At 35.4% G+C, this 27,853-nt stretch overlaps 1 protein-coding gene across 1 annotated transcript in view; it reads right to left on the reverse strand.

Annotated features, from left to right (window-relative positions):
* Positions 1-4,617: 4,617 nt before the first annotated feature.
* The window catches only part of LOC149771057 (lysine-specific demethylase 2A-like), a 28,089-nt gene continuing 4,853 nt past the window's right edge, over positions 4,618-27,853 (reverse strand). Inside the window, exons 2-7 of the mRNA XM_089948867.1 lie at positions 26,074-26,212; positions 21,315-21,393; positions 15,513-15,559; positions 11,968-12,140; positions 9,479-9,585; positions 4,618-4,858 (exon numbers count right to left, since the gene is read on the reverse strand). Of these exons, the coding sequence (XP_089804993.1) occupies positions 4,618-4,858; positions 9,479-9,585; positions 11,968-12,140; positions 15,513-15,559; positions 21,315-21,393; positions 26,074-26,212 (786 nt within the window). The remainder of the gene's footprint in view (positions 4,859-9,478; positions 9,586-11,967; positions 12,141-15,512; positions 15,560-21,314; positions 21,394-26,073; positions 26,213-27,853) is intronic.

Below are 27,853 nucleotides of genomic sequence, written 5' to 3' on the forward strand. Positions count from 1 at the left end.
TAATCTGTTACTACTACTTTACTATCCTTTTTTGGTGCTAGTCACTGGTCCAAGATGAATTCTCTCCTCCAATTGCCTCTAATAAATAATTTTAGGTATAGAAGAAAACAAAATACAGCCCCAATCTCATACCGGAATCGCTTTTGTTATTCAGAATACTGTCCTTCTCTGACATAAACCAATACAGTGCAACCCTGCTATGACGCGAATTTGGATATAACATGGTCGTGGTGTGGCTCCCAAGATTTTGTATATTCATTCACTCATGAAAAAATATTTTTTGTTCAAAGTACATGAAACAGTGTATAAAAAATTTATTATCATTATGGTAAGAGATCGCGTATGAATTCAATTTAATATGATTGTGGCATGGTTCCTGACATTTTAAATACATGTATGTGTATTTTTCTCGTACCGGGAAAGAATATTTTTTTAAAGTACCAGAAATAGTGTGTAAAACATTTATTATCATTTTGGGGAAGATTTCACGTATGAATTTTAATATATACAATCATGGCGTAGATTCTGAAATTTAACAATTTCACCAGGTTCTTGAAGTGTTATGCCAAAATAAACATTATCGGAAATGTTACATACTACTGGTCCATGAGTAAGCCAGTAAGTCATCTTTGTAATTGTCTTCAATTAATTCTGTAAACAATTGTTGCTCAAACAATAGCCAACAAGTGTTTCTTCTTTAACTGCATACACAATCAAGCAGCAGACAATGTGATGGTTGATGAAAGATTCTCATAGTTTAATAAACATCAAAAAACAAAAAGCGGCCAAGATGTTTGCTGGGCTTGGTGGTGTTATTAGCTGGAAATTGAAAGGGTGTGAAATTGTACATGCATTCAGCTTAAATTTTTTTATAAAAGTGACTTGTGACAGTTGCAGGTCTACTGCACTTAGTTCTCTGGTTTTACATGGATATGGTGTTTATGAACTCATTATTAATTTCCTATCTTTCATAAAAATATTTTACCGTTATGGAAAAGCAAGTTCACAAATGCAAGTCGTTCTCTGCACTTTGTGCAATGATTAGTATAGTAGTTTTCACACGTTTCTTTCGATATTCACAAAATCTGAAGTAACAGTTATATGCATGCTGAAAGCATGTGTTGATTTTTAATTATTCTTGCTGTAGTCATTCAAACGAATAGGCGTACAAGCAATAATTATTGGAAATTTGCAATGGATAAATGTATAAGGAAACACATATGAGAAAATTTTAGCAGTGTGAAATTTGTACAGACATCGTTCATAGATCCTGCAACGTAATGAGCCATACACGTGCTTCATCTTTCTTAACCTAATTTTGCTGTCAGTTTTTCCCATTGAATTCAGACACATAATGATGTGTGAGAAAATTATTGAACAGTTTATGTATGCAATTTTTGCAATGGAATTACATATATTATGGATTAATTGCATGCCCAGACAGTACGATATCAGATTGGAAGTAAACGGTGTTGATACTCTGTTTATGCTGTATGTTAGACATTAAATGCAGACATAATGATCTGGGGAAAAAACTGCTGAATATTGTAAATCTGTGTGCAATTTTTCAATGAAATTAAATGCATTATAAATGAACTACATGCCATGACGGCATGATAAACGGTGTTGATACCCTATTTATCATATACATTAGGCATGAGTATACATATATGTGCCAATAAGTTGTTCTCTGAAAAAAGTAAAATACTGTAAAACCCCACATTTACACGACCCCGATATTAACGCAATCCAATTTTCTGGACCCCAATTATCGCGTTATAGCAGGGTTCCACTGAACTGAAAGGACATTAGAGCAGGGAGGGAGGAGGGCATCTAGTAACAATAAAAGGTAATTAATGGATAATTAAAATTAGTTTTACCTACACTTTAATAGCAGCCAGATATTAACTGCTATTATTACACTACCAGAGTTGCTTCCAAATCCAGACCAGATGCTTAAGCAGCCAAGCTGGCAACTGAGCTCTGAAAATACCACTGAAACCAGTGGTCACTGCACAAAGGGTAAACTGACCAATATGGCCATGTGAAACTCAAAATGGCACCATTGGAGGAAAATGAGACATTCCAGACTTACCACCTGGTACCCAAGTCCCATAGGCATTAAAAGGAAACACAGAAATGGGGAGGGAGAGCATAAACCTGCCCCCATTCTCAAGCAGGAGCAGAATGTTCCATGGTCCATAGCAGAAAACTAGGAAGTCCAGTATTGGCAGAAAACAAATGCCCAGTGACCAGTATTTGACCTGGCTGGTGACTTGTGCCAGATGACCGGTAACCAGTGACAGACACCCGTGACCAGTTTATATTGCTTTGTTCAGTGTCCAATGACTGGTGTCCAAGATTGTCACAAGGATTCCATATCCAGGGAACTTGCCTTTGATGAACATAAACAAAGACAGAACCTGTGAACTGGCTTAGGGCATCTTTAACTTCCTTAAACAGGGCAGTGCCCTTGATCCCTTCTGGGATTAGTGGGCTGATAATCTGCATGCACCAGAAAGTGCCACTGATCCATTCCAGGGATTTCTTGTAGACTTCTTTACAGTGATAAGTGTTTCTGATCCCTCCTGAGACTAGTGAGTTGGTGAATTCCTTATACTGTGAGGTGTCATTAGTCCCTCCTGGTATTGGCTTCGGGGTGAATTTCTTACACCAGGAAGTGATTCTGATAGAGTATTTTGGGGACTCCTATTACTAGTTAAGTACCATTGATCCTACTTAGTCAACAGGACACAAACTGTGTACGTAAATGAAAAAAAGTCCTGCCCAGTTATCTATATTTTGCTGTTCGTCAAGACTGTTCTGAGGCCCGTTCTCTTCAAATTATACTCACCCACTCTCAAGTGTCACAGATCGACATCCGGGTGTCACAACAATTGTACTATGATGATATTCAAATATACAATCTAGCTGCCCAAATGAAGTTGAGGTTACCATCCAAGATATAGAGAAGTGCATTTCTGATGTGCAGTTGTGGATGACATAAAACAAGCTGCAGATGAATGATGATAAAACTGAAGACATGCTGATCACCATGCAAAGACTTTCTCATTCTTATCCTTTACCTCAAACAGTAAGTATCAGCAATACTAACATTCAGATAGTGTGAAACCTAGTTGTCACTCTCTACAGTGCTCTCTCATTACACCAACATGTCATAGGCCGAGATGCATCAGCAACATTTGCAATTTTCTTTCTGCTGATGCCACTAAAACACTCATGCAATCCTTAGTACATTTAAGACTGGACTACTACAATTCAATCTGGTTTATCTCAGTATCTACTAAAGAAAATTCAGAAAGTTCAAAACAGAACTATGCAGATTATCCTTCGAGTATGAAGAACTGAGCACACCTCCCCCTTGCTTTGTAACCTCCACTGGCTACCAGTTCAATCAAGAATCGAATGCAAAATCTGTTCATTATACTATATTTCGCTGACTCTCTCCAGTCCAATATTCTTATCAGACCACACCAATTTTGTACACCCCTTCTAGAAACTTATCCTCCTCTTCCAACACTTGTATTCTCATTGTTCCCACTGTTTAAGTGAAGTCATACGATGCTGACAACAGATTATTGAAAATTATTACCAAGACTACAAAGAAAAGGTCAATTACAACATAAAATAGATACAAATGACTGAAATTAGGGCAGACAACACCTGCATTTGCCAAGTTCTCCACTGCCAGAGATATGTATGATTACTGCACTGTCTAAATTCATTTTAAAAAATGACTATTTCAAATGGTAGAAGTGACTTGGGCCTCTGACTGGACCATGTTTTTGTTCTATACCTCCAACTGCTAACTGAATGATGGAATTTTGACATGGGACTGGGGACTAATTTCAGGAAAAGAGATAGCAAAGTAATAATAGCAAGTAAATATGTCATGTCTCTTTACCTTAAGTCTATCAAAAAATTCACGGAAAGTATTATATTATCCATTCTACTCTCAAAGTCACACATTCAAACATGTTTTCAAATTCTTTCAAGTTCATTTAGTTTTCTATACTCTGCTTCTTTACTATAGGAAGGAAGTAAAAATTGCCTTTCATTATATCATCAAAAGCCATGTCATTAACAATGCTTACATTGTGTTCCCCTTGCCTCGTTCTTCATAATCTTTATATCATCAAAAGCCATGTCATTAGCAATGCTTACATTGTGTTCCCCTTGCCTTGTTCTTCATAATCTTTATATCATCAAAAGCCATGTCATTAAATGCTTACATTGTGTTCCCCTTGCCTTGTTCTTCATAATCTTTATATCATCAAAAGCCAGATGTCATTAGCAATGCTTACATTGTGTTCCCCTTGCCTTGTTCTTCATAATCTTGCAAGATCAGTGATTAAATACCTTCATCTTGTGTCAAAATGAAGATAAATTTATTAAATGTATTATCACCAAAGAAACACAATTAGATCTTTAATATCATTAACACCTATGTTAGATGCAAAATTATTTAAATTAAATTAAGGAGTCCTCTTCATTTATATTTCCCTACATACAGTGTGTGTTAAAGGCACTTTATATTAATTCCACGTATCAAGAATAGTTCCAGATGGAAAACATCAGAAACACTCAAATTTGAATTTAGAAACTGAGAATTTTTGCTACCCATCTGTGAAAAATAGCCCCAAGCAACTGGAAAGAAAAATGACCCCTGCTGTTGTGGGAGGGAGTGGGGAAAACTGTCCTTAAGCATAATCCCTGGAGGCTCAAGTCAAAGGGGTTACTGACCTTTTCTCCATGCAGTATATGATACCAAACAGAAGTGCCTCCAAAGTCGATATGGAAATCTGTGTAACAGCCTGCAACACTCATCAAACAGTACCTGAAATGCAGATGGCAAATTTCAGTGTTTAATAAAGAAAAAAATAATTATAAAAAAAAAAACCAACTAGAAACACAAGTCATTGCAATATCCAACTTTTTCTAACTTGAACCCCCTCTAGACACCACTCTCAAAGCTTTATGAAAGATCTGACTGTTGGTTCTAACTGCATTTTTAGTACATTACTGGTTGTATTGTGACCAGGAAATGGGAGCTAAATGCCTTACTCAAAGACTGAGGCAGTCAACACGGGCAAGTATCAAACCAAAGACCCTGAAATCCAATCCTCCACCAACTGATCTGAAATCTTAATTTTCAACTACTGATCTTACACGAACCTTTTAATGAATTTGATCAACCTCCTTCAACCGACATTGACAGAGTTCTTGTTACAGGCAAGAACCTACTAGCTAAAAAAATTTGACTTTCTACCCTCTTGCCCGTTCAACTTCCATCAGGGACTGCATCCTGGATCAGAAGCATTGTTGTTGTCTACGTATTCTGTTAAAATATAAATTGACTCGCAAACAAAAGTAATGAAACAAGACACATGGTTGGAGAAACATGGCTGATAACAGTATATTTTTAAAAAATGCAGATATAAGTAAGATGAATGTGCGTAAAATGAACTATGGCATGACCATTTATGAAAGTCACCTTATCTGTACAAACTGTGCCAACATACATATTAGTTGTCAATGTAGTTAAAACTTCACTCTTCTTTCAGTACTCTCAACAAAAAGTTTCCAAAGGCTGCAAAATCATCAGGATGGCACTGTAATTTTGTGTGATGCAAAATAACTAGAATTTTTTTCATGCATTAAAAAAAACAGGTTTTAACACCAGTACATAAAAAATGGTACATGATATGCTTGTCATGTGACCTTTTCCCCACAAACACTAATGACCTGGACCTATGCAATGGGGACTTCACTACTTTGTGCCAGGATGTTATTGCTGTTGTTGTTGTAGGGTTTAACACCATTTTTCAGCACAAGATAGGCTATACATGGCGGCCAGTATAATTGGTGGAGGAAGAACCCTGGAAAACCCCGGGAAGAACCACCGACCCATGAGAAGCTACTGGCAGGCTTTCTCACGTATCAACGTTAGCTGAGCCTGAGAGTCGAACTCACGCAGACTGAGATGAGATGGCAGTGATCCATAACAGTGAGCGCTTTAGACCACTCGGCCACTCGGGGCCCCTGCGCCAGGATGTAGACAAGGGTTAAGTTAACAAGATAAATTTTGGAGTGATATGACTGGAGATATGTTAAAGCTATGTTAAAAATCCAAAACATGCACAAAATTTACAGTAAAACTCTCTCAATACATTGAAAAATGCATTATTGCTAATTGCTAACTCAATAATTTACCCATTGTTATTATTTTAAAAAAACAATCAGGGTTAACTTAAGATTAGCAAAAGATATTTTTTCACCAACATTATCAATCACTATTCCATAAAATTTTTTAACAAATATAGCAGAATGAAAGGGAAAAGTTTGAAGCTTCCTTTGGTGCCAATGTATCTTAATTTAAATATAAAAGGCAGAAAATAAAAAACGTCTCCAACTGAACATTGTTAACAGCTGATTTCAAATATCACCTAAATATGCAGATAGATTTTAGCCTAAGGGCAAATTCAATGTCATGTCTTTGTTCTTACTCCTCAAGGTTAAATTCAATGCTGTGTCTTTGTTCTTACTCCTCTAGGGCAAATTCAATGTTGTGTCTTTGTTCTTACTCCTCAAGGGTAAATTCAGTGTTGTGTCTTTGTTCTTACTCCTCAAGGGCAAATTCAATGTTGTGTCTTCGTTCCTACTCCTTAAGGGCAAATTCAATGTTGTGTCTTTGTTCTTACTCCTCCAGGGCAAATTCAATGTTGTGTCTTTGTTCTTACTCCTCAAAGGCAAATTCAATGTTGTGTCTTTGTTCTTACTCCTCAAGGGCAAATTCAATGTGTGTCTTTGTTCTTACTCCTCAAGGGCAAATTCAATGTTGTGTCTTTGTTCTTACTGCTCAAGGGCAAATTCAATGTCGTGTCTTTGTTCTTACTCCTCAAGGGCAAATTCGATGTTGTGTCTTTGTCCTTACTCCTCAGGGGTAAATTCGATGTCGTGTCTTTGATCTTACTCTGCAAGGGCAAATTCAATGCCAAAAGGAAAATTAAATGCTGTGTCTTTGATCTTACTTTGAATGAACTGACCTGACATGACCGTGGTCACTAGCTCTTACACAGGTAGGACCTGCAGGCCTTTTAACTTAATGTGACAATACAAAGCAGGCCTGCTTTAAATTCAATGTAACAATAAAACAAATACTTCAGAAAGTCAGAAATCAAAACATAGTCACCACTTAATTAAGTTCTAACTGGAATGCTTGCAGATATAGCTGTGACTTTATACTAATATTTTTCACATTTTAATACAAGAGAGCACATCACATTTATGATGGTTACACTTAAACCCAATTAAAAGATAGAACTAAAACAGATTTCACTTGACAAAACTTATTTACTTGGTAATTATTTCTTAAAGTGTTGCTACTAATAGGAATTAGTTACATTTTCAATGATCAAAATGTCATTAAATTTAGTTATTTAGAGTGCAATGAGTTTTTTTGTAAAGAAAATTTAATATAATGAATTACTTCTTACTGAAAGTTCAGTTGCTGAGAATTTAATGATGTTGATTAAAATTTCCAGGCACTAACCTGTGTTTTTTTATAATAAAACAATCAATATATAAATGATTCTTTATGTTTTATCTTCTTTTCTTCACATTCAACGAGATAGAGAGCAAATTCTTTTTCAATAATTTCTATAAAAAATATGGGGTTCATGCCTGACCCCTATTATAAATGGGTTAATAAGTTAGCGAGGGAGAGGTGTATAATTACAAGCTTCTGTGTTCATAAGCTTAATTTAATAAAAAATGAAAGCAATAACCTTTGTCTTGAAACCAAGATCAATTAGGTCTTGTTTTCAATACTCTTTCACAAAAGTGTGTGGACATGCTGCTGGTTAGATGTGTCTTTTTCATTCAGAACCAATTAAACAGTGCAAGCGTCTCAATGAAAACTATATGCTGCTATCACGATTCATGCAAAAGGAGTAGTGATAACATGATTTTTGAGATGGCTAGGGTGCAATACTGGAAGTCAGATCAGCATAATTTCCATTAGAACTGGCAATATGTTGTTAGTCTTTTAGTGAAAACCCTATGTCTATACAACTACCCATTTAAATTGTAGCTATAAAAAAAATTCTAGATGGCAATTATGGTATCTTTTTTTGGAGCCAGTATTAACATCATTTTAATACAAGAACAGCCAGCCATATACCACAAGAAGAAAAAAACAGCAGTTTAAAAAGAAGTGTCACTCAGAGGGACTGATGCTCAAATGCCAAAACACATTCAATGAATCCAAGAAAAAACCATATTTTTTATTTTAACTGCTTTGTGTCGATACCATCTCTGAAAATCTTGAGTGATAAAATTTTCAAACTGGCCACTGTTGCACCCATATTGGCTGTAATCAGCACCATTTTCACCGAGGACCTACTTGAGATCATTAGAAGTCTTACAGCAAAATCAAGTCAATAAAACCATCCATTCAAGAAGAGTAAGAAGAACAAGATTTTCAAGATAATCATTGTGGCAGCCATATTGGAAGTCAGGTCCTCACCATTTTCATTTAGGACCAACTGGATATCATGAGAGGAACTTGTGACAATGCTATGCTGATATGGACATCCATTCTTCAGAGTAGCTATAACAAGATTTTCAAGATAATCATTGAGGCAGCCATACTGGAAGTCAGGTCCTCACCATTTTCATTTAGGACCAACTAGATATCATGAGAGGAACTTGTGACAATGCTATGCTGATACGGACATCAATTCTTCAGGAGTAGCTATAACAAGATTTTCAAGATAATCATTGAGGCAGCCATATTGTAAGTCAGGTCCTCACAATAACAAGATTTTCAAGCTGGACACCATGGTGATCATACTAAAGTTTGAGAGGCATCATTTTTATTTAGAATAAACCAGACATCATAAGAAGTGTTCCACTGAAAACCTCACATCATTACAGCTTTCCATCAGGAGAAGCAGCGATTGCAAGATGCCATGGTGGCCATATATATGTCAGGTCAGCACCATTTTCATTTAGGACCAACTGTATCTTGTAAGAAAATCTTTAATGAAAGCCATTATTGACATGACCATCCATTTTATAGTAGCAATAACAAGATTTTCAAAATGGCTGTCATTGTGGCCATACTGTCTGAGGGGCACATTTTTCATTAGGGACCAACTTGACCTTGGTATGAATGTGTCTGTAGCATTTTTTGGCAATGACTCCAGTAGTTTTGGAGTAGCAATAATAACCATGTGCCAATGAATGTCAGATGACAGAGAAATGGCCATGGATATCACAAGAGCTCTTCTTGTCACCAACCAGTGGAATTCATTATTTGATTACTTTCATTAAATTTAACTTCCCTATCAATGACATTCACTTCTCTGGAATAATTGGCAAGGTTACTGTCATCCCCTGTAATAAATTTGTGAAATCAATTGTCAAACATGCTTATAAATTTCCAGTAACTCACTTCTGTACTTTTGGGTACTTCATTTTCTCAATGATATTTGTTGCCTCTGTCTGACACTCCTTCAGATGTTGTGGCCAGGCAACATCTACCCAGTCTATCTGTCGAACCTGTAATTAATCAAGTGCCATCTTTTACACAAGGGTAAACAAATTTGTTGGCACATATATCACTATAACATTCTACTATTTAAAGGGAAAGATTAATGTTATAAATTTAACTTCTGAAGCTGTAGCTTTGATACATCACAAAAGATTATGTTTTTCAGATTACAAATGCTAACCCAACACTCTTAACACATTAAATTTATATTTTCAAATAAAAAATAGACATGCCAATTTCATTTTCAATTTCATAGATCAATATAAATGCTTTTACTTCAACAAACATGGCTGTGATAAAAATCTAGAATAAACATTCAGTTACATGTCTGACCTTTCTCTACAGTATGTGATGAAGAAAAAAAAATCCAAGACAATGTGTATGCATTATCTGAACTGTTTCTTAGTTTGTTAAGTTACCACATTCATCTTAACTCTTCAATAGCTTGCAAAGAAAAAGATGCCACATTCATCTTAACCCTTCAATGGCTTGCTAAGACAAAGTAGCCACATTTATCTCAACCCTTCAATGGGCTTGCTAAGACGAAGTTGCCACGTTCATCTTAACCCTTCAATGGCTTGCTAAGACAAAGTAGCCACATTTATCTCAACCCTTCAATGGGCTTGCTAAGACAAAGTTGCAACATTCATCTTTTCCCTTAAATATCTTGCTAAGAAAAAGTTATCACATTCATCTTAACCCTTCAATGGCTTGAAAAGAAGAAGTTACCACATTTATCTTTTCCCTTAAATAGCTTGCTAAGAAAAAGTTACCACATTTATCTCAACCCTTCAATGGGTTTACTAAGAAAAGGTTACCACATTCATCTTTTCCCTTAAATATCTTGCTAAGAAAAAGTTACCACATTTATCTTAACCCTTCAGTGGCTTGTTAAGACAATGCTGCCACATTCAACTTAACCTTCAATGGCTTTCTAAGTCAAAGTTGCCACATTCATCCTAATTCTTCAACAGCTTGCTAAGACTAAGTTGCCACATTCATTTTAACCCTTCAACGGCTTGCTAAGACAAAGTTACCACATTCATCTCAACCCTTCAATAGCTTGCAAAAACAAAGTTGCCACATTCATCTTAACTCTTCAATAGCTAAGAAAGTTGCCACATTGATTTTAACCCTTCAATAACTTGCTAAGAAAAAGTTGCCACATTCATCTTAACCATTCAATGACTTGCTAAGAAAAAGTTGCCACAATCATCTTAACCCTTCAATAGCTTGCTAATAAAAAGTTGCCACAGTCATTCTAATCCTGCAATGGCTTGCTAAGACAAAGTTGCCACATAGATTTTAACCCTTCAATGACTTGCTAAGAAAAAATTGGCATTCATCTTAATCCTTCAATAGCTAAGAAAAAGTTGCCACATTCATCTTAACCCTTCAATAGCCTGCTGATACAAAGTTGCCACATTCATCTTAACCCTTCAATAGCCTGCTGATACAAAGTTGCCACATTCATCTTAACCCTATAATAGCTAAGACAAAGTTGCCACATTCATCTTAACCCTTCAATGGCTTACAAAGAAACAAATACCACATTCACCTAAGCCCTTCAACAGCTTGCTAAGAAATAGTTGCCACATTCATGTAAACTATCCAATAAATATAGAGACCTAAGAACATCACAAGTACCTGATGTGTAACTTTTATAATTTTAAACGTATTGGCAATTCTTCATGACAAGTTTATTATTTGCTAGAAATCAACACCACAAAACCTTCAAGGTTCCTGCACATATATTATAGTAAATGTGGATGTTCCATGCTAAATGAATGTATATTTCATCTTGATAACTTAAGAGCACAACCAATGTGCAAATAACAATAATTACATGTAATGACACTGATAATGTGAAAATTACATGTAATTACATTGATAACTTCATAATTATATGTAATGAATGTGACAATCTTTTCATCAGTCAAAAAAACATGTCCATAATGTAGAACCAAGATGTCCCTATAAAAGTATGGAATATGTCCCTATAAATGTATGGAATATGTCCCTATAAATGTATGGAATATGCAATAATTAAAGAAATCTTGGTTACAAATTCAAAAGCAAACTTACAAGTCCGCAGGAGCCATATTGCAGTTGTATTTAGACAGAAAAACATTTTTAAAACTCACACATGGCTTCAGTCTAATTTGTAATAAGCCTCATACAAAAAGCTTTAAATATGTGATGACCTTGGATTATTATGTGGAAACAAAATGTTCAAAGACCAAATAGGTGGCAAAACCTTATTAAATTTTAATTAAAAATCTAAAACTTTATCTTGGCCAAATTTAAGCTGATATTAAAATCACAAAGAAAAGAGCAGCAGCAAAATAAGGAAAGAAACATAATCAGCAGTTCAATACATGTTGACTTACAAGAGATGGTGATTCAACATAGTTTTCCAGTTTGGTGTGGCTGAACTCCAAGCTGATAACGTTTAGAAGTCGATCTCTATCTTTATTCTCATAGTAACGGACCCATTCCTTCATTGACATTTCCATACCTTTCTGTGTTGTGACATCCATTACATCCAGCATCCTGCGGCTACCTGGCAATAGAGACAACAAGAATTCCATGAAATGCTACGTCTTACCTGCTCTGCCAACTAGACATCATAAGAAGGAATTTATTGAAAATCCTATGCTCAAATCATCATCCATACAGAAGTGGCAAAAACAAGATTTTCAAGATACGCATCACTGTTTTTAAGATCAGCACCATTTTCATTCAGAATACACTAGATGTCATAGTGTGTTAGTAAAAACTTGTGTTGGTATATCAGTTCAGGAGTAGTGGTAACTGGATTTTTGATGTCATCATTTTCATTTAGGACCAACTAGACACCATAAACATTCTGGTGAAAACCACATGTAAAAAAGGCTTTCCATTTAGGAGTAGCAAAACCATGACTTTCAAGATAGCTGCCAAGTGTCTATATACTTTAACCAAACAGACCACAAAATAAACTGTATGCTTTATCAGACAACAGAAATCATCCAAGCTCTTTAGCAGCAATATTAATCAATAAGATAGAGAATTTGATTGGGTATACCAACTACGTACTTTACACTGGTAGGGATCCACATCTCTGTTTTAAGTGAGAGTCCAGGCACTTTTAACGTGTTTTGAATGGTCAGTTTGCAAATTAACATGATTTATTGATGATGATTACACCAATCTACAGACATATAGTATTGCATATAAAAACCCACACAAAAATACAAGATAGTACTTAATCAAGAACATTGGGTTTTTAAAAAATAAAAAAGAGGAAACTCAAATTTACTTTGACAAATATGACATTTTACCTTTTGTCACTGGCACTATCATCTTATCCTTAGACACTTACATAACTGTCATAAATGTTTCATCATGTGCTCAAGTGATCCATATAAACATTTACATGTAAAAATGTTATTGTTGTTTGGGGCTTAAAGCCATTTTTTTCAGCACATGAAAGGCCATACATGCTGACCTGACAACTGGTGGAGCAAGAATCAGGCAAAAACCAAGTAAGAACCAATGACCCAAAGGAAGCAACTGTCAAGCTTTCTCACATACCCACTCTGACCAAGCCTGAGACAGGAACCCATGTGGAGTGATTAGTAAAGGCGAGTGCTTTAGAGCACTCAGCCATCCAGGGCTCCTGTCAGATGTCCTGAGAAAAACTACATTCCTGATCTTGGTTTCATTTTAACTTTAGTGTTCACTCATCTACAAGCATTCATTATAATATAATATTATAATAATTCCCATTTTGTCTGAATTATATTTCTTTCCATGACCAATAATCCATTGATTAAATGCCCAATTGTTTATTAATGAAAACCTTTCACCTCAGAAATGTAGTCATTTTTGTTATTAATGTGATCTTGAAATTAAGCAACACTAGCGATCTTAAGCAACTCTGCATTGCAACTCAGCTGAATTTTGATTAATAAAATGGAATCAATTGTCATTTTCAAGACTGTATCACCACTAGCAACTCTGGCCATTGCTACAGTCAACATAGACAGATGTGCACTAAAACAAAGTGTTATTTTTCTATTTTTCCCTGATGAAAAAGCATGCCTAGTGGGTATGCAGGAGTCAAGATTGGAGGGACACAGGACAAAATGTTGCAGTAAACCCATGGTCCCAAACTCAAGGTGCAAAACTGCGAGATGTCTGAAATCACTTTTTCTGCAAGCTGCAATTCTTCTGAAAGTGTTTCAAATATGCTTCTTTTTCTTCCAAATATCTTAAACTGTTATTTTCACCACTATACTGTATTTTTAGATGCTAACTTTGAAGCCATGAGAGTTATGGCATCTTCTGGTAATTCTTGATAAATTATAGTTTACTATCAAGTTTCATGCATGCCCTCTAAGCAAAAGGTGTCACAGCCATCTTTAACAGTATAATAAACATACTTGGACTTGAGAATATTTTACACTAATTTTTACAATAAAACCCAGTGTCAAAACGTCTTTCTATTTAAGGCGAGTAACAATAACCTGATTTTCCAGATGGCTAGTATTATAAGAATTCTTTTGGTGAAAACCATTTATATGACTTCCTGTTTTAGCTGCCATTTTGAAGGTCAGATTGGCACCATTTTCATTTAGGACGAACCAGACATCAAAAGAAGTCTTTCAGTAAAAAACCCTTGTTGAAATAACCATCCATTCTGAAGGGGTAGCAATAACAACATTCTCAAGATGGCGACTGTAGCAGCCATACTGGATGTGCAAGCAGTACCATATTCATTTGGGATCAACTAGGTGTCATAATAAGTCTTCGGGTGAAAAAACAATGGCAATATGACTTTTTGTTCAGGAGGAGTAGCTATAAAAAAGATTATCAAAATGGCTGCCATGATGACAATCCTGGGCAACAGACTAGCACCATTTTTGTTCAGGACCAACCATGCATTATAAGAAGTCTTTCTGTTAAAACCCACATGGTGATATGACTATCCATTCAGAAAGAGTAGCAATATGATTTTCATGATGGCCATCATGGCAGCCACGTTATACAAAATACATCATGGCAGCCACATTATACAATATACATCATGGCAGCCACATTATACAATATACATCATGGCAGCTACATTACACAAAATACATCATGGCAGCTACATTATACAATATACATCATGGCAGCTACATTATACAAAATACATTATGGCAGCCACATTATACAATATACATCATGGCAGCCACATTATACAATATACATCATGATAGCCACATTATACAAAATACATCATGGCAGCCACATTATACAATATACATCATGATAGCCACATTATACAAAATACATCATGGCAGCCACATTATACAATATACATCATGGCAGCCACATTATACATCATAGCAGCCACATTATACAATAGATCAGCACTATTTTGTTTCAACACAGCTTGATATCCAAGTCTTCTGGTGGAAATACCATGTCTATGTGACTTTCTGTTCAAGAGACATAATAATAAGATTTTCAAGCTGGCTGACGGCCGACATCAGATCGGCACCATTTTCATTCAGGACCAACTAGACATTATAACAAGTCTTTTAGTGAAAACCTCATGTTCGTGTGATCCATTCAGAAGTATCAATAACAGGATATTCAAGATGGCTGCTGTAGTAAGCCAATTCATGTGTAAACAGCACAGATTTCATTTAGGACCAACTAGATCATTGGACGAATGTGTGTATACAGTTTCAAGGCAATCATCCAATTAGTTTCAATGAAGTAGCAGTAACAAATATGTGTTAATGAACAAATGGACGAAAAGGCCATCCCATCAACTCTGCTGGTCCATGATCAGAAGAGATAAAAACATTGTTTCTTTATGCTTGTAATTTAAGATTTGTAAGCCATTATCTGACTTGTAAATAACAACATGTAAAGTTACCTGTATGTATGATATGCTTACCTACACACTGCTTCACATCACTGACTTGAAAATTCTGACTGGGCACCCTAAATATCAACAAAAACAAATTTTTATTTTCTGTTCAAGATTACAGAGCCTTACATGTTTATAATGTATCTTGACAATTATTTTTATTGCTATGATCTATTAAAAACAGTTGCTGGTTGAGCAACATAACAAATCTTTTGTCAAGGATCATAAATGTAATTTAGACAGTAACCTTTCACATAACATTGAGAAGCTGCTCAGAGCCCTGTTCCTCACTCAGCAAAATCATTTTTAAAATAAACTGTTTATTTTAATGGAGTAACTTCTTATAGCAGCAAAGAACAAGTTACCATTGATACATCTAAGCAGAATATGGCCTTCACGCTATGATGGTCACCAGAAACTTGTCTGGCATCTGATCAAAAACCTCTAGCAACTTTCTCTTTGAAAGATCGTGATGAAGCTGGTTACTGGACCACAGTGACATTATAGAACAAGGAATAAACAAGCCTGCTCATATCTTACATGTCATATCAAATATGGATGCTTTGCCAGTTTGATGTGATACATGGTGATACTTTTTATTCAGAACATGTAAATGATGAAAATGAGATCATTAAACATATTCTGATAGATTAATAAAAATCATGCAGTCCAATCCATATTTTGACGACTTTTGTGTAAAGAATTAACTTCCTCTGAGTGCCTCAATTGAAGAACCAATGACACATTTTTATCAAGTACTGTAGGAAATAACCAAACAAGTTAGTGATATATGTTCAGCTAATTTCAATATAACAAAATTTATTTCTGTTCACAAAGCCTCAGCAAAGATAAATAACCATAAATGTAAGATTCCTTCTGTCACTGTCATCTCACTTTAGGATAAGGAAAGTGAGGGGAGTCTTTTCTATTAGACAAACTTAGGCTGACATATAGCATTTCCCATTCTCAAACGAGGAAAGAAAGCTTTTGAGGGCCAACAGTTACAAAGACTGGATGTTGGTATTTCCAGAAAAAGGATGGAGAAGGAAGGAACATCTGAAGGACAAAGGAGACAAATGTATAACTGTCACTTTACCATGTATCAGTGGGTTCTCAGAAAGATTACAAAAAAACTTCCGTAAACATGGAATAAATGTGATCCAGAAACCCTGAAACACCATCCACTCAATATTGGTACATCCAAAAGACCAAACTTCTTTGATTAACAAGTGTTGTCATCAATGCACTCCAGAAAAGAATACATTGGGGAAACTGTAAAAAGCACTGAAACAAGAGTAAAAGAACACGTATACACCAACATAGAACTCCTGACAGCAATGGAGAACACTGCAAAGAAACAGGGCATAGTTTTTCTTGGAATAGTATCAGAGTATTTGGAGAATAATATACTTAGGAGGAAAATAAGAGAAGCAATTGAATCATGGGGGGGAGGAGCCAGTGTTGAACCCTATTCCAGAAGGAAAATTCCACCACCATACTGAAGGATTTTGTCATGTGGTTAACATTTAGCTGATCCCATGACTCCAGTCCAGAAGCCATTCCTACGATGAAGGCCTTGTGATAAGGTCAAAAGCTAAGGAGTCATAACTATTATGCTACAGAAAACTATCTTAGTAGTTTCATTGATCTCAAGGTTTCATTAATTTTTAAATAGTTTGCTATTTTACATTATGATACATTTTAAATAGTTTGCTATTTTACATCATGATACATTTTAAATAGTTTGCTATTTTACAATATGATACATTCTAAATAGTTTGCTATTTTACATCACGGTACATTTTAATCAGTGCCTCTTTAAGATGAGGGTTTTTTCTTCTTCTACGTGTACTAGGTCATGCCACAACACAAAGTTACTCCGATATAAACCAGAAAAAATAGCAATCAAAGTGTCACAAATTTTAAGGATGAATTAGGTATGGAGTTGACTTCTGTAATTTAAAATGAGTCTCCTTGGGACTGATGCTCCATTTGCTGAAAAAAACTTTCAGGAATCCAAACTAAAAACTCTTCCGATTTTAACTGTGGAAATGCTGAAACCATCTGATATTCTTGAACTATAAAAACATTTTCACATCAGTTGCTATTACAGCCATACTGGCTGTAAGATCAGCACTATTTTCATTTAGGACCAACATGACCTCAGATGTCTTGATGAAAACCGAAGTCAATAAAACCATCCATTGGGGAGAAACAGCATTAAGAATTTCAAGATGGTCTTTGTGGCACCCATACTGGATGTTAGATTGGCACCATTTTTATATAGGTCACACCATATATCACAAGAAGTCTTCTGGTGAAAACCATATTGATATGGTCATCTATTCAGGACTACCAAAAACAACATTTTCAAGGTAGTTGCCATGTTGGCCTACTGTATGTTAGATCAGTATCATGTATATTATGGGCCACCATGACAATACAAGCATTCTGTGATGAAAACTTCCTGTCATTATGACATGCAATTCAGAAGGAGTAGCGATAAGATTTTTGGGAGAGGTGCCATAATGGATGTCAAATTTTTGTATCACTTTCATTCAGGTTCATCTATTCATCATAAAAGGTCTGCTGGTAAAATCCCATGTTCAGGATGGCCGTTGTGGTAGCCATCAGATCTCAGATCAGCACCACTTCAATCAGGTTCCACCAAACATCTTAAGTCTTTTAGGAAAGTCCCATGTTGGTATGACCTTGCATCGAGGGAATGCTTTGCTAACATTTACAAGGTTGTCACACAGGCCATTTTTTATGTCCAAGTGGCACCATGTTTTATTTAGGATCAATGAGACATCATAAGAGGTGAAAACTCCATATGGATCTGGCTTTTCTTTTGGAAGTAGCAATAACAACATTTTCAAGATTATTGCCCTATGGTGGCCATATAGGATGATAGATCAGCACTATTTTCATTGAATGTCAAAGCAGCACCCATTTTCATTTTGGATCAACATAAAAAAGCTTTTTCCATTCTGAAGTGGTTATAACAAATTTTCAAGATGGTTGTTGTGGCAGCCATGTGGGATGTAAGACCAGAACCATTTTCTTCTAGGACCAACTAGACTCATGAATCCACACAAATATTTTTCAGTGCAAATTCAATAACTTATTTATTATATACTTCTAACAAAATAAAACCATAAACAAAATTATGTTGTACATATATTGGCGGTGAAATAAATGGAGCTGTTATGAGGTGAAATTGGTTAAGTTTTCAAAGCAGCTGTATGCTTTGTCAATTTATCAATGATGCATCTACATTTCTGTCAGAATATATGCAGTACTGTTCAATGAACTTCTTTTTCTTTTAAACGGGGAATCTTTGAATTTTTATATACACTACTAAAGACAATGAAAAAGCATCTCTCTCATTAAAAGCAGTCAATATTTTTGAAATGATTTTATATTTGTTTTTATCTTCATCTTTCCTTTTTGTATCTTTTAATTAATTTTCACATATTTACCTTCATCTTTGATCCTGCTGGACTACATGTTTACATTTATTTAAAGGGTTTTATTTCTGTATTTACTTTACGATTTTGTAACTATTAACCAGCAATATATAACCAGTACTGTGCCGATGTGCGATTAAACCCCATATATAAAAAATACACATATACATGTGGCTATTCAAACATTCTTTTAAATTTCAATTTGTCATTAGCAAATCAGAAACAAAGACTGTCACTTAGTCAATACTCGTATATCTCTAGCATTCACACTGTCACGCTGTGAGAGAAAATTTGCTAACAAGTCATGCTTCATGTTTATAAATGTCTTCTGATCGAATTCATAATTCAATGTACTTTGTGTAATGTCAATACATGTTATATAATACTACGACTTTAGACCGATTCTGAAACAAAGAAAATACCTATCCATATCTTAGCCATTGCATTATGGTCAAATTCATGGTTACTTCAAAGATAAACTAGCCACAGTGGTGAGAAACTCTGTTTCTTTTGCAATCAGCAGTGATGTCACCAGTCAGCTTCGGCTTGGAGACTGTAAACCCGACATTATAACACATCAGTGATACTACCCCAGAGAGTTTTCAACGACACCACCGGTATCCAATCAGAACTAAGATGGTCAATTTTGGGGAGAGTTTCTCACGTAAACAGAAATTATTCTGTTATGTTCATTGCGAACGAATCAGTGCATGTCTAGACACTGGCAAGAGCGAATCATAGGAAGTTGGAGACACCAGACTGCACTCAGAATGCCAAAGTTGCATGCTCATTGGCAGGAAGGGAGTTCCAGAACTTCAGACGAGATTTGGAACAAAGGCTTCTGCAGTAAAATATCTTCGCCCAAATCTGTTTTCCTTTCCAAACTAGGTGTCATAAGATTCATAAATTATTATGTGCATTTAATTTAGCAGAACTTGAATCTTCTATGTATAGCTGAATTATTAACATGTCGTAATGTAGCATATAGCAAATTAGTAATATTCAAGATTAATGTATTTAGTTATTAGGATCAAATCAAAGTGTAACCTGCTACGATATTGCATCGTGGTGCAGAACAGAATTTAATAGTGATTAGTGTTAGAACTTGCGCTTGTTTGCATTTGAATATACAGTGTGGATTATGCATAGCTAGGTAATGATGGCCTTGTGCACGTATAGTTAGGCATTTTTATATTTGTACATGTCTTTTATAATTTGTAAGGTAGAAAATGCGTAGGAATATTGTTGATGTTGACAATACTATATAGAGAATTAGGGACATGCATGCATGTATCAGAAGTCATGATATTATTGTGTTGTTATAACCTTTATTGTAGAACAAGCATGTATGGAATATTTAGATGTGAGTGTATGAATTGACCAATGATTTAATTGCTATTATGCTGCTGAAAAGTCTGTGAGAATGTGTTAATTCTCATATGTTTAAACATGGGGGCAAAACTGTATTCCCTTCTAATCCACAGGAAGCTTTCCTGGTGTGATAGGACACCACCCAAAGATCAGAGAGAAGGAGACGAGGAAAACAAATAGAATTAAGCAGTTGTGCAAAGGCACAGGGCCAGGAAATGGAAACAAGGGTACCGGAAGTACCGACAAGGAGAGTGCTACCAACAAAGGAATAAAAGGCAGAAATTACAGATGTGTAACATAGAAGGAAGGAAACACTCTCACCGTTAATTTTGCATGATGAAATAACGGGCAATTTGGATAGGTCTTGTATTGATTGGAAGCAATTTTACAGAAAAGTTTTCCTGTAATTGTTAAATACCATGATATAGTTTATTAAACTGTTATACCTTTCACCTTATTATCTGTTATATTTTCTATACCTAGGCCGTCAGCTTTGCTAACTGGGGGCTCAGAGCTATTTAACCTTTTAATTGTCTATCCTTCTATGGGGTAAGTAATAATTCCACCGTAGGGGACTCGTGACACAATTAGCCACTTTCACCACCATAAGCACAGCATTAAAAATTTAGCAGCATTTCTGTGAACTAAAATTGTCCCACATGGCATGGTTAACAATGGTACCTGCAAAAGTCTGACTACAATACGATTTTTTCTACTTTAATATGGGAAAATACCAAATAGTTAATTTCATGCAAAATTAACAGGACTAACTTGAATTATAAGGACAAGAAAAAACTGCAGACCCAGAGACAATTTATTTTATGAGTGTCAAATCCAAACAACTAGCATACACATAATCTTTGCTTTCTTGTATTCATTTCATCATGGTTCATGAAAAAGTAGTGGCATTTTATGACTTTTTGCTCATATCTGGACATTTTTATGGTTCATCCATGGGTGAAAACTAAAGCCCGTACAATCTCCTTACCTCAATCCAAGTCCACTTTTCTCAAGAAATAAAACTGGATATTTCAAACCACTTTCTTGAAGGTATTTCAGAGTAAAGTCTGAAAACAGAACAAAACACTTAGTGCTGAGTTTAAATATTCTGAACACTGCTGACATATGACATTAAATGAGTAAATCTTCTCAAGACAGATTTGTATTTTAAAGTTACATTTGAACACTGCTGACATATGATATTAAACGAGTAAATCTTCTAAAGACTTATATTTTCAAGTTATATATGCCCGTCCTCACCATCTATTTCATTCAAACATTATAAATGGAAAAAATATGACCCTGTTGCTACTTGTGTTACCGTACCAAACATAAGCTAAAAGACATTACCACAATGCCACACTGTATAAAACTTTTGTTATTTAAAAGTTCTTGTTTGATATCAACAACTGAAAATCAAAGCTATAGCCTCTTGTAGATTGTCAAAGATTGTCACATGATCTACTTCTCCAAACAATGAAGATGGAAACCATTGTAAATTGGTTTCTCCTGGCTGCACTCTTGCATCTTTTTGCACAGTACAAATTAGAAAAGGTGCACAACAATATCAGCAACACATCCTAAAAGGCAGCAGTGTCAAGTTTTATATCACTTGCAAACTTGTGTTCCCAGTCATCTGTATTATGCTAGTCCACTAAGACTGTATCACTCTTGTACAAAGCTTGTTAGTGATTAAGAATACAATGTTCTTTAACAAAGCTCTGATCAAGTATATTGTAACCATTTGGTTTTGTAGAGTTTAACACCATTTTTCTGCACATGATAGGTTATAGACGGACCAAGAACCTGGGAAGAACCACTGACCCACAGGAAACTAGAGGAAAGCTTTCCTGCATACCCACATTGGTAAAGCCAAGACTTGAGGTCTCAAAAACAGAGATGAGAGTTTGTGTGGTCAAAATGAGTGCCTTAGACCAGGAACGTGCATCTTCACCCAGGGCACAAGTCGGGCAGTGATTTTTAAATGTACTCATCTGATGTAAATGTAACCCGAGAAAACCAGGTCAAAGGTTGTAGGATGCACATGCCTGCATTAGACCACCTGGGGACCCCTTAATCCTTTACCTCATAGAGCAAAGTTACCCAGTGCAGTGCACTATAAATAGAACACGTTACCTAATCGACTCCATATGCATAGGCCTGCCTGTTAACTGTTAAGCAATGTAGTGTATGTTGTTATGTTTAACAGCAATTTTATTATGTGTGGAAAAATTTAAGAGTAAAGTCCAATTGTTATAGCTGTGTAATTATTTTTTCACGGAAGAATTTTTCATGTGCTTTAAGTTTTTTGTCTGCGTCTACATCACGAAGTCATCTGAATTTGATAATTCATAAAAACTAATTGCTGCCTACATCAATATCAGAGCCTTTACCTAAGTTACTGAATCTTTCATAGCTGTGATTCTAATCGTGTAAGTACTGAATGAAATCCGCGACCTCCATTTTGGAGAGTGGAGATTATGAACCAGTTACTTTAAATAGCAGATATCTACCAGAGCATAAACTGTGACCACATGATCTGACGTAATTGTCTTTTGCAGAAATGAATGTAGTATTTAATAGGGGGTTTTCCCCAAAGGTGGCACGATGAAAACCGGCTTAAAATGGCCGTTGTTTACAGCAGACGTCAAAAGGCGCTTCCATGCGAATGGAGTAGAGACGTCAAAAGGCGCTTCCAAGCGAATGGAGTAGAGGCGTCCAAAGGGTGCTTGCATGAGGTAAAGGGTTAAGAGAAAGATGGACAGACAGTTATAGCATAATATGCTCAACCAAATCAATATTTAATAGCAGATATGCACTCTGTATCTAACAATCTGCATTTGAACCAACCATGATTAATGAACACCATGTCTATGTATCCATTACTGAACCATGCCTCTAATCTATCTCCAGTAAGTGCTAAATAAATATTGGGATAAAAATCGTAAGCAACTTTTACAAGTGTGATATTTAACATTGTTACGTTTCGATAAAATGAAATTCATCCTGGTCACAGCATTCAGAAAATCTTGTATTCTTTTTCTTAGTTATTTTCAAACTCTTTTCCATGGTCAGAAAATTGCCAGAAGATTAGAGGAAATGGATATGTGTAATAATGAGTCAAAATAGCAAATTAATTTGGAAGAGGTTCAGATGAAAAGCATACTGGGTTAATGTTCTGTTCAAAAAATGCATATACAAATAACAATATTGAAACAAAAAATATTTCAGGCATATTATTAAAACAATAACATTTTAAGGCATTTAGTGGCTCTAGTCTTTATGGGCAATGGTTACCACAAATGCACAAAAAAACCTGGATTACTTTTGCTAAAGTGCCTTGCCAAAGATTATTGATGAGCATCAGAAACCTACAAAAGTAGCTTTAAAATATTTTGCCTATACGTTAGTAATGTAAATCAGAAATGCATAAACAATACTCAGTTTGGTTGCACTAAGCACACTAAATGCATCAAATTCATTCCCAAGGTTATTGGTTTAATTAAGAAAAGCATAAACAATATCAGCTGGCTGGTCAACTTTCAAAAGTAACTTGCCTTAAAGACAGCAAAAGGCCAAATTGGACCTAATATCACTCTAGTGTCTTACATCTCTAAAAAGTGACAGCTAACCATTTCACTAAGCAGAATCATGTGGTACAGTAAAAACATATCCTATGGGAGGGAGGCACAGCTTACTGAAATAACAATCAATGCTGTGCAGCTCTGTTCCTACAGCACTGACATGAAAACTGGAAGCCAAATTTTCAAGAATATCGTACATTTGGCAGACCAAATTGACAGTGCTGCACAGCTTATAGTCAAACTATTTACTCTGATGCCTTTTTCTTTGTCCAGAAAATCCCCCGACTGGGATGCTTAAGTTGACTGAACTAGGAGTGCAATTTCTTTAATGAAACAAATATGTCCAATCACACTCAACCTTCCGTAATGTGATTAGATAAATTCAATTTGTTAAAGAACTGGTAGTTCTTCCAAATTTGGTGTATCTTGGCTACCAAATGCTCTCGACCAACTGAAATGACAACACATAACTGCATCTTTGTACACAGGCAGAAAAAGTCATTTCTACATTTCTTAGATATAAAGCATGTATAATTTATGAAATTCTTCACCCAACAATCATCTTTTTTATGATTATACCCACATCGATTCAATAATTTTGCACAAATTTTCAATTTTAGCTTGATTCTCACAAGCACACATCCTAGATGCAACCTTAAACAAGGTCAATCAATGAGATGCAAGATCACACCATTGGCATACATGGTTCTCAATCACAATTTAACTCAACAGAGATTTTGATGATATAAGCATACATTCAATGTTCAATCAAAATAGACATTTTTGTAATATGTAAAATACAAATTTTCCCTCATAATGATATTAAATTCTGGTCAAGTAATAAAGTCAGGGCCTCCACTAGGCTTCGGATATGACGCCAAATGTGAACAAATTTTGAAAGTGGCGCTATTTTTTTTACTGACGGGTGAAACTTGCTGGCAACAAATTTTTTACAAAGGAAATTTTTAAGTTTTCAACGATATAAGCAACTCAGGCCACTTAATACCTGTTTTCACAATCTGTGGCAGTCAGTGGAACATATCAGTAGATGATGAATACGATATTATTCAAACATGGTTTCAGCTAACTGCAAGCCATCATTCAGTTTTGAGAAGCAATTAAATGTGATTAGTAGGAAATAAGGAATGACCAGGGGATATAATCTACTGCTGAACAAGTCGGCAAATGACTGTGTCCTTTGCATGTGTTACTTTATATTTATTGCGAACTGTGAGAGATGCATCTGGGACAGCTTAGTGTATTGTGGATTATTTACCTTGATGACACATTTTGTTGTCTGAACTTAACTGAGTAACACAGGATGCCGCTGAAAGGATGCAGTCATTGACTATAAAGGGCCAGAGTCATATCAATGAAAAATTTAAAATTTACTTTATAAAACAGGTTTGTATCAAGCAAATAAGAAAACTGCTAATCGGGCTCTGAAAAAAAAAGATTTATATCCAGGTGTATCTGAGGCAGGTACCAGATTACTTGTTGCCCCTATTTCTACTGCAGGCTGTGAAGGGGATTCAGTCACCAGAATCTGTCATCAAAACAAACTTAGGAAATTCTATGAGTATCTCTACTAATTTAATTAGAATTTGTACTGATGGGCCCAGTGTTGAGAATTTAAATTTCAGGAAAGCATTTAAGAAATGGTATGGAAAAAACCTGAGGCAGATTTTGATGAAGTGTCAGTGACATTGTTCAAAAAGACTAAGCAGTATTTTGTATTATCAGCTATAAAGAAACATTCTCATTCATTCTTGCTTTCCATATGCTGTACATTGAACTTCACATGTATATAATGGTTATATTTATTAAAATTTATTCTTGTGCTTTGAAATGTAATAAAAACATGTAAAAACTGTTTTATTATCATGTTTGTATAGATTAAAAATAGGGCCAATATAATATTGTGCATATATTTAAGTCCCTGCATCATGGCATAAAATGGCTCCTATGGCTGAAAAGTGGCTCCAAATTTAAAATTTGACGAATTTCATGGCACAAAGAAATATATTTCCATGGAAGGCCCTTAAAGTATTCTATTTTCCAAGCTGAGCTGGTGAGAAGGGAATTTTTCCAGCCCCTCTCACCCAATCAAAATTTGACAACTCAAGATTAAAGCCAATGATTAGTGCCTTGTAGTCATCTCACCCTCTCCTTTCATGAATTTGACATAATTCTTGTTGTATTTGTTGGACTTGAGTTTTTCATCCACACTGTAGTTTCTCTTCCCATCAATCTCATCATCATCAATGTCCTCATCAGTGTACGTCTTCCTCTCTTTCACACGCTGAAATGTACACAAGTTGTACATGGCAACAAACAAGTATTTAGTAGAACAGAAATATATTGCCTATTGCAACAAAAATCATTAAACTGTTCATGTCCCCACCCCCACAAAAATATGGGTAAAAGTGTGTGTGTGTGTGTGATTTTGATTTTTAACGTAGCTTTAACAATTTTTCAGTCATGTTGCTATGATGTCTGCAATGTGGCAGTTTATAGTGATGTCTAGCACTGGGGCATCATGCTGCAGACATGCAGCGTGATGTCCCACTCAGTCACATTATCCTGCCACCAGGCCGACCAGTCCTAACACTAACCTAACCTCTTAATGCTGAACGCCAAGCAAGGCAATTGTTAGTACCATTTTTGTAAGTCTCTGATATGACTCGGCCGGGGATCGAACCCACGACCTCCTGCATCCGAGGCAGACGTTCTAACCACTAGGCCACCGTAGCGGTGGTAAAAGTGAAGAAACTGAAGCCAACAAGGAAACTGCAAATGCAAATGTTTCAGTCAACAAGTTATCAAAACAGTCAAATTTTCATGGTTTTGCTTTGAATAACCCAGTGTCAATATGACCATCCATCCATTGCAATCTTAATGGATGTTTCTCTGAAAAGCCAGTGTCAACATGACCATCCATCCATTGCAATCTTAATGTATGTTTTTGTGACAAGCCAATGTCAATATGACCATCCATCCATTGCAATCTTAATGAATGTTATTGTGAAAAGCCAGTGTCAATATGACCATCCATCCATTGCAATCTTAATGGATGTTTGTGACAAGCCAGTGTCAATATGACCATCCAGCCAGTGTCAATGTCATCATGACTATGTTCAGATACAACAGCAATATGATTTAAACAATTGTGACATTATTGGCTTTATCAGTGTTAAGCTCAATTTGTGATTCTGATCATAAACTTCATTATTTCTAACAGTTTCTTTATATACAAAATGATCTTGGTACTTTACATTTATGTTTTACTTTAATGTCATCAAATGTATTTTTGTATTAATTTTTCACCTGCTGCCATTACAATTACATAATGTAACGCAAATATCAGACATATTAAATGTTCAAGGAAATTTTTTCTCTCCCAGTATTACCCATAATTGTATTCATATCACTGATAATATAATAATAAAATAACCTATACTTCAGGTCAGCATAAATCTTTAAAAAGCAAAAATATTCATCCATATTGAATGCAGTATGGTTGAGTAAGGAAAAAAGGAAAATGCCAATTTTAAATTCATTTATGCATGAAGCTACAAATTTTATCACAGAAATTGCTCTTCCATTTAGGACCTAAACAGATTTTAGCCCCAAAACTAGTGCATTATTTTGCTTGGAAGCTGCTAGATTTCTTTAGTTTCCTTTTCAATTTCTGGTGCAGTAAAATATCTGTGTACACCCCCAAAAGCATGAGCAATATTTGTCTGGTTACATGAATTACATCATGGTCCCAAGTTTTAAACAAAATGGTTGGTAACTGGTGCCATGATGTACCATTATCTTAAATTACAGACTATCTACCAATGAACATGATTCATTTAAATTCAGGTACACTTACAAGGAGAGGTCTAGAAAGCAAGTTCAAGCTTCGATTCAACATTAATGAATAATACATGGAAATTTC

This window comes from Sinohyriopsis cumingii, unplaced genomic scaffold, assembly GCF_028554795.1.
Source record: "Sinohyriopsis cumingii isolate HCF-2022 unplaced genomic scaffold, ASM2855479v2 utg002132l, whole genome shotgun sequence".
NCBI classification, from domain to species: Eukaryota; Metazoa; Mollusca; class Bivalvia; order Unionida; family Unionidae; genus Sinohyriopsis; species Sinohyriopsis cumingii.